This window comes from Coloeus monedula (assembly GCF_965178545.1).
Source record: "Coloeus monedula genome assembly, chromosome: 5".
NCBI lineage: Eukaryota > Metazoa > Chordata > Aves > Passeriformes > Corvidae > Coloeus > Coloeus monedula.
In genome coordinates this window covers 56,857,554-56,865,081 of record NC_138785.1, presented here as the reverse complement: position 1 = coordinate 56,865,081, position 7,528 = coordinate 56,857,554, and the positions used below count along the sequence as shown (strand labels likewise).

General features: G+C 39.7%; 1 protein-coding gene across 3 annotated transcripts in view; it reads left to right on the top strand.

Moving 5' to 3' along the window:
* Nucleotides 1-1,315: 1,315 nt before the first annotated feature.
* Nucleotides 1,316-7,528, top strand: part of LOC309573078 (phosphatidylinositol 4-kinase type 2-beta-like) — a 32,904-nt gene continuing 26,691 nt past the window's right edge. For all 3 annotated transcript variants that reach the window (XM_082281744.1, XM_082281743.1, XM_082281745.1), the window contains exons 1-2: nt 1,316-1,675; nt 5,762-5,919. In XM_082281744.1, coding sequence (XP_082137870.1) covers nt 1,387-1,675; nt 5,762-5,919 — 447 coding nt within the window. In that variant the 5' untranslated portion in view covers nt 1,316-1,386. The remainder of the gene's footprint in view (nt 1,676-5,761; nt 5,920-7,528) is intronic.

Below are 7,528 nucleotides of genomic sequence, written 5' to 3'. Positions count from 1 at the left end.
CCTGGTTTAGTGAAAGGTGTCCCTGTCCACAGCAGGGGTGTTGGAAATAGATGATCTGTAAGGTCCCTTCCAACCCAGGCCTTTCTATGAAATAACTAATGAGTTATTTCTTGTCTATTTTTTTCAAAAGAACAAACTCTCAATCATTTTAGCAGCTTGTGAATTGACTGTTCAATGGAACATTATTGAAACAGCCAAAACTCACTTGTAGCTAAAGAGAGGTGCAGTATTACTTAACATTCTGCTGGGGAAAATGTCAGACTTCTCCCATTTTAGTCTGATATTTTTGTTTGCTTCAAACAGAAATTGACATCCATATAATTTTCTGTACAGAAAATTACATCCAGTTGCTGTAACCTTCATATATGTGTTTACAAGTCATCAAATGGCTATTCATCTGGAATCACACGACTAAGTTCACTTTTAATAGAAAGGAATGGAAACAGAAATGCAAGTGTAAACAGATTTTATCAAATGTTACAGATATTAGCAGTTACATAAGTACATGATGCTCAGCTTAATTCCAAAGTCCACTGGCTGACAGGTAACCCCAGACAAAACAAACACAAGTCCAGGGTTTCAGTAAGGTTTTATTTTGTCAGTAATCAAGAAAAACGATTTTCCCCCCTGTAATACAGATTATGCACATATTAAATTCTTGTAACATGCATAACTATGAGAATAATGAATAATAAATGTATACAATTACTATTTTTAGCTGAGAACTTACTTGGTCCAAATATAAGCCATAATCCCAGTTCTATGGGAGTATTTAATGCATGTATCTTTCTCCCATATTTCACCAAAACTTGAGGAAAACCTCTCTTCTATAGGGAGGAGCAGGAAAACACATCCAGGTTGAAATCTGATGTAGTATGTTGGGGTTATAGTTGTATTCTCGTTGTATTCTCTTTCTTCTAGTTAGTAACGCATGGATGGTGGGGGAACATGGAAATAATTGCAATGTATTCATACTGGTTTTACTTATATTGTTTTTAGGCTTCGTTTCGGAAGTTACCGTATGTTGTGCAAAGTTTGGGGAGGGAGAGCACCTGGCTACGGCAAATGGTGGCCAGGAGGCAAGCCTGTTCCAGGTGTAGAACTAAGCCGAGTTTCAGGGATGTTTTTGTCTAACGTCCAGCGCTGAAAGCAGGTGTCCGAGCTCCTGACCGGTCGCTAGGCCGGAAAAGCCCTCTGAGCTGCTGCTGGCCACCCCCGATCCCGGCGCCCCGGTGGAGCCGCGGCCCCTTTAAGGCAGGTGGCGGGGCGGGCGCGGGGCCGCGCGCACGCGCGGGGCGGTGGAGCCGGAGCCGGAGCGGCGGGAGCGCCCCGAGCCCGCCCGGCCGCGCCGCCGCCTCCTCCCGCCGCGCTGGGCCCCGGCCGCCCATGGCGGAGCCGGGCGCGGAGGAGCCCGACGAGCGGCTGCTGCTCCTCGCGGAGCCGCCGCCGTCGCCGCCTCAGGCAAAGCCGCCCTGGCGGGGGCCGCAAAATGCGAGAGCCGCCCCCGGCGGGGCCGTGCGGCAGTGTGGGGAGCCGGGGCTCGAGGAGGTGAAGGACTCGGAGGACTCGGGGCCGGAGGGAGATGGAGAGGACGAGCCTCTCCTGCGGGCGTCGGGTAGCGGCCGCGGGCGGCGAGCGGACGCCGCCTGGGACAAGGAGCGCCGCGCCGCCGCAGGTACGGCCCGGGGCCGCCACGCGCGGGGGGCGGCCGGGGGCGGCAGCGCTGGTCGGGCTGCGCTGCTCTCCTGGGGGAGGGGGCCCGCGGCTCTGGGGGCAGGGGGAGCCCCTGCCTCGCTCTGTCCTTCCAGGGAGGCTACAGAAATACTTGTCGGGACTGAAGTGCGCTCGATATCCCATGTCCGATGGCACAGCATCGGTGAGGGGCAGAGGTGTGTTGACGTCTCTCGACGTATGGGCTCGCGGACTGACAATGAACGGAAGATGCTGCGAATGGATCGAAATTCGACTACTTTGTCTCTGTGTAGGGCTGCGCGAACTCGTTTACATCTTCATGAGCGTCTCCACTGTCACTTCTCCCCGCTCTCTGTCTGCTGCTTTGTTGGGCCTTGCTTTGTTTGTCATGTTTTTTGAAACTTGTGGCTTTGCATGTTTTAAAGATTGTTCTGTGGTGGGACTGGCTGCTGCTTCCTGAACACTTGGAGAAGTGTCAAGTTTTCAGTTTGACTCGCCTATCCCGCTAAATACTTTTTTTGTGGCCTCCCCCCATCGTTTCATCTTGAAAAAAAATCAGTGTGTGTCTGTTCTTTGTTTTAATCATATGCTCACTTTGTACCATCACATGCTTTAAGAGTTTTAGATATGGGCTCTACTGTCATATTTTTGGTTTTCGTAAAAATTTATCCTTCATAATTTCAAATCTGGTCTTGAAGAGAGAAGTACAGTATGAAAGTCCAGAAATGCAAGAACTTAGTTATTAATTTGAAAAGAGACATAAGTGTGCCCATTATCTAATTCTAGATATACTGGCAAAATGATAAATTACATGATATTTATTGCTTACTTTCTTTTCTTTAGACTTTCAAGCTTTCTGATTCTGTGCAAGTTTCTGTATAAGTATCCATCTAGGATGGGTTTGCTGACAGAAGTATGTGGAGTTCCATCACTTCTTTGTTTTTGCTATTGTAATTATACTGTAGGATTTCTTTTCAGAGACTGGCAAGACTGTTTCTTTTGCAACAATAGAGTACTTAAAAAAAAAAGTCCAAACAACCCCCCCATAAAGTTTAACAAAATAAGTTGTGCTAATAATTCTATTTTAGTAACTACAGACAACTTTTACTTGTTTGGCCATAAAGACGGAAAAATCTCATCTTTTAAGCACCAGTCTCAAGCATAGTCCATACCTGTAATGTAAACATGCCATTAAAATGTTAGTTTTCCTGTCTTTTTCCTACAAGACTTAAGATCTTTTAAGGAGATAGTGCTTCTAGCAAAATGTTTCTAGAAACTTTTAAAAAGTTGATGCTTCAGAGTGGAGGCTAGAGCTTATGACTCTTGCACCACTGAAGCAATTAGGATGGTGAATGCAGAGTACTACTTGGAATCTGCTCCAAAAGTGTGTAAGAAAATCTCAGAACTGTGATTGATTACAGCATCTCATCTTTGGTTTCCTTGTCCTTACCTTTTCTGTATGTGTAACCCTTGAAGGTGCAGGATTGTTTCACGTGTCAGGTGGAACCAACCTGCACCAGATGTTACTTGTGTATGTTACTGCAACACAGAGTGTTTACATAATGGAGTTATGGTCAGAATAGGAGACTGTATAGGAGAAGGTGGAATTGGTTAAAGGGACTACTTTTAATCATGTTAATGTTTAAAAAGTATAAATCTGGCTTAGTGCTGAAGGAGTTCATACATCTTACTCTTGCAAAGTGTATTCGTTTAGCTTAGCTTATGTCATGCTAACTTGATGGAAGAGCAGGTTGTGGTGCATAAATGGATGATAGTATTTGTATCTTTTTTGGCAACTCATCATCACTCCAGTATAGCAGCTTCACAGACTTGGGCCTTGTCCAAATTAACGTGAAGAAAGTTCTCAAGCTTGGTAGTTTGACTTTGTTTGTGTGAGCCCTGTATCCTTAGTGGGAGTTTAATGAGAAGAGTAATTTTCAAGAGTAACTGCAAGAGAAACCTTGATTAGTTATAATTGTAAGTTTGAGACTGTACTGGGAATAAGTTGTGACATAACATGCTTTCTCAGTGGAAAACTTGATTAAAATAATTTTTAAAGAAGAAAATATCTCAAAAAACCCCCAAACCCTGCCCCATTCAATACTATCTTCAATTAATACGGCTTATTTTCCGTATGGAGAGGGTTGATAAACTCCTTAAAACTTCTAGTTTCCTTGTCAGCCTAAATGTTTTAGAACAGCCACATCACTGTTGTAACATGCTTCCTTAGCAGCACAGTAGCAATACTGAGCAAGTAATGAGTTTCAAAAATTATTTCTCTTCTTCCTTCAGCAGGCAGTGCAATGGGGTTTTTTTTTGTTTTAATTTATTTTTTTCTGAAGTTATCTTTTATGTTAGAAAAGACATGTTTGAAGAATTTCCTCAGACAGTGAGACTACTTAATGTTTCTAGATTCTAGAAAAAATGCACAGAAATTAAAAACTGACCTCTGAGTCTTCCACATAGACAGCTGCAATCCATGTGATACAAAGTTCTTCTGTAGGTTTTTTTCACCTGGAAGATAATTGTGCAGAATGACTTAGCATGGATGTTGCACTTCATTTGGTAACAGTATAATGCACAATGCTGATTTTGCTTTCCCTGACAAAAATATGTAGTAGTTGGAGCTCAGCTGTGTGATGGAATGTAGATACGTGGAGATAGTTGAGGCTTGATTGTGAAATAAGAACCACTGATTCTAAGTGATTTTTTCCATAAAAATAAGTGTATTGTGGATCTTTTGGTTTATTTCCCCAACTCACTTAAGTACTTTGTGACAAAGGAAAACCTTTGAACCTTTTCCCTCTCTCTTGTCCTACACTGAAGTTTTAAAGTGTAGTTTATCACAGCAGTATTGGCCAAATAGTTGTAACAGATTCTGATCCAATGGGCTGTAGTTGTTGATTCTTAAGAATGATCTGCTATTAGCTTTAAGGTTTCTCTTCCTTATTGCCAACTTATACTAAGATTTTCCTATTTTTTTATGCTTTTTGATTTTTTTTTTGGAGTCCATGTTACTATTTTTAAGTGGTACATGCAAGTAAGTCCTAATGTTCTAAAAAGCTTCAAAATTGTCCTGAGCTACAAAAAAAGATCATTGTTTTTTTTTTTTATTTGACTCTTCACAAACTGTTAAGGAGTATCTTTTCTCAATGGATTCTGCGTTGGTTGTCATTCCAGAAGGATGTATGTTAAACTTCTTCAATTGCTGAAATGTGAGCAAAGGAACTTTATCTGTAAACGTTTTAATCTAGAATAATGTAGCTGTTTTTTAAGGCAGAAGTGAGCCCTAGTGCACTCAGTGAACATGTGGAACAATCCCAGCCTTTAAAGGAAGGTATAATAATCTACAGTGTCAAAATTTGTGAAGAAATAGTTTGAAAAAACTGAAGGATCAGTAGGATTCTGGCACCTTCCTTTCTAGTTGTTTTTCTAAATGTTTGCATAGGATCATAGAGTGTGCACAAATGTCTGCACAGACCTGATCTTCCGGTTGGTATGTAAAGAAATGTTACAAGTTGCTTACAGTGTTCTAAGGCTGGAGTAGTGCTGGCATGCAGCACTTCACTGCCGTGTTGGTACCACTTGGGAGTGCTACCTGTAGCGGATTTTTCAGTGCATTAACTTCTTTGTGTTTTAGCAGATAATAAACATGTTAGCCAAGCTCTTAAATGAATGGTACAATACCATTCTAATAGGAGGTAATGGGCAGGACACAAAAATAATATGTAAAATCTTTCACACTTTTTTTTTTACAGTTGTGACTTTGAACATTTTTTTCCCCTTAGATTTGTTTCATAAATAAATATTAAAAAAAGAAATCCTTGAAAATTGTAAACACTTAGCAGTGATAATCTCAAATTTGTTGTTGCAGATTTGGCTGATTTACTTTAAACAAGAAGTTGATTAGACATGGATAAATCAGTGAAAAAACTTGGACTGATTAAATGGACCAGATTTTTCAGCCTGCTGTTGGATGGGTGTCAGCAGGGAAGGCTGTTGGCTTATCAGTGTGTTTGCTTATGTTTAATTCATTGCACTTAAGACTGGTTGTTTTCTTGTTTTTCAGGGCATTCAGGACATACTGCTGATATGAATATATTTTTAGATGATCCAGAATTTGCAGAAATTATTCTGAGAACAGAACAAGCTATAGAGTGTGGAGTTTTTCCAGAAAGAATCTCCCAAGGATCCAGTGGGAGTTACTTTGCTAAGGATCCAAAAGGGGTGAGCATGTTACTGCAAAGTCGGACACACCATCAGCTGCAAGTTGAAAGTGGAAATTCAAAAATTCTATCTATATGCAAATTAATTTAAATAAGTTATTTAATAATTTATTGTATGCCAAAATTTATTTTGGAAAAATCAATGCAAGTAATACTTAGATTTCTAATTATGTCTTGGTGCATAAGCTAAGGCAAAATAACCATTATTTCTGCTTCAGTTTTATCAAGTTTTTATTGACCTGCACCAAAGAAAGAGAGAATAAAAGGGCCTCTAACATCTGAAAACAATTCAGAAATGCCCTTGTGTGGAATCTTGTTCTCTGTATGTTTTAATTGATATTTGCACAACTGAGCTCCTGATTTCAGTATGGTTTAAGTTTCTTTAGCTAAGCCTCCTATATTTTTCTCTCTTTTCTTCTTAGATGGTCTTTTATTTAGGTCATGTCTCCTTTCTCATATATAATTGGTAGATGGGTGAGACGAGTGGTATAATCAAATCTACCTTTTAACTTGTACTTGTCTGCTGAATCTTAGCTGGAAGATTTGGTTTCCCCTCTGGAAGATTTGGTTTTCCCTTCTGTAGTGGTAAATGGTGGTGGTGAATGGTACCTGTGATTGTGAGTGAGGTGTCCCTAAGGTTACTTTGGGACAGAGAAGTAGTAGTTACATTAATATCTCTCTTGAAAAGTTACACATGGTTAGCATTATTTAGTAAGAGGAAATGATGTCTCAGACATATTTTCACATTGTTTTCTTTAAATTAGAAATACTTTGCTACTGACCTGTTTTACTAAATGAGACTCCCAACTGCTCAACTTGTGTTAATTTGTCACATCTGATTTTAATTTAAGCTCAATCAGCAGTTTTTAGGTCTTAGATAGATGTAGGTGTTCTTTAATCCTGAAGATCCCAATTGAGCTGGAAATGGAAGTTAGAGCACCTTGAATACCTAGGTTTTCAGAGCACGTTCAAGGTTGTGATTCCGTGCATTCCCATAACAGTAATTTTCCTTTCATTTAGGAAGTAGTATGGTTCTCGTTTAGCTTTTAGTCATATTATTGACTATATATAGTCATTAGAAAATATATTCCTGTGTTGCCAGTTAATTTTCATAGTTGTTTAGTTTGTTTTAATGGCAATTTTCTAGTGATAGTTTTTACACTTTATTGAATAAGTGATTTTTTTTCAGACTAGTTAACTGACTTTGATATAAATAAATATATCAATTTATGATTTTATTTTTATGGAAAATAGCAGAACCACTTCTTCAAAATCTTCTGAAAACTGCAGTTCATATGCCTGTGTTCCAGGAACATTTGTTAGTAATGATCCTCTTCATTCTGGTGGAGAAAATAAAAAGGGTGGTCTCTCTCTTTTTGAAACCTGAATGAAAAAAATTTCTCTGTAATGGCTTTGTGGGATTCTTGCTATCACATGCAATGCTGTAAATATAAAAACATCTTCAGAGTTCCAACTTCAGGTCACTCCCTATTTTTGCAGCTTAGATCTTTGTAGATTTTCTGGTTGTGTGCTTATATACACATATTCAAACTTCATGCTGTTTTTAAAGTAGGTTCATATCTTATTTAATATGCAATAGGAAAAAAATA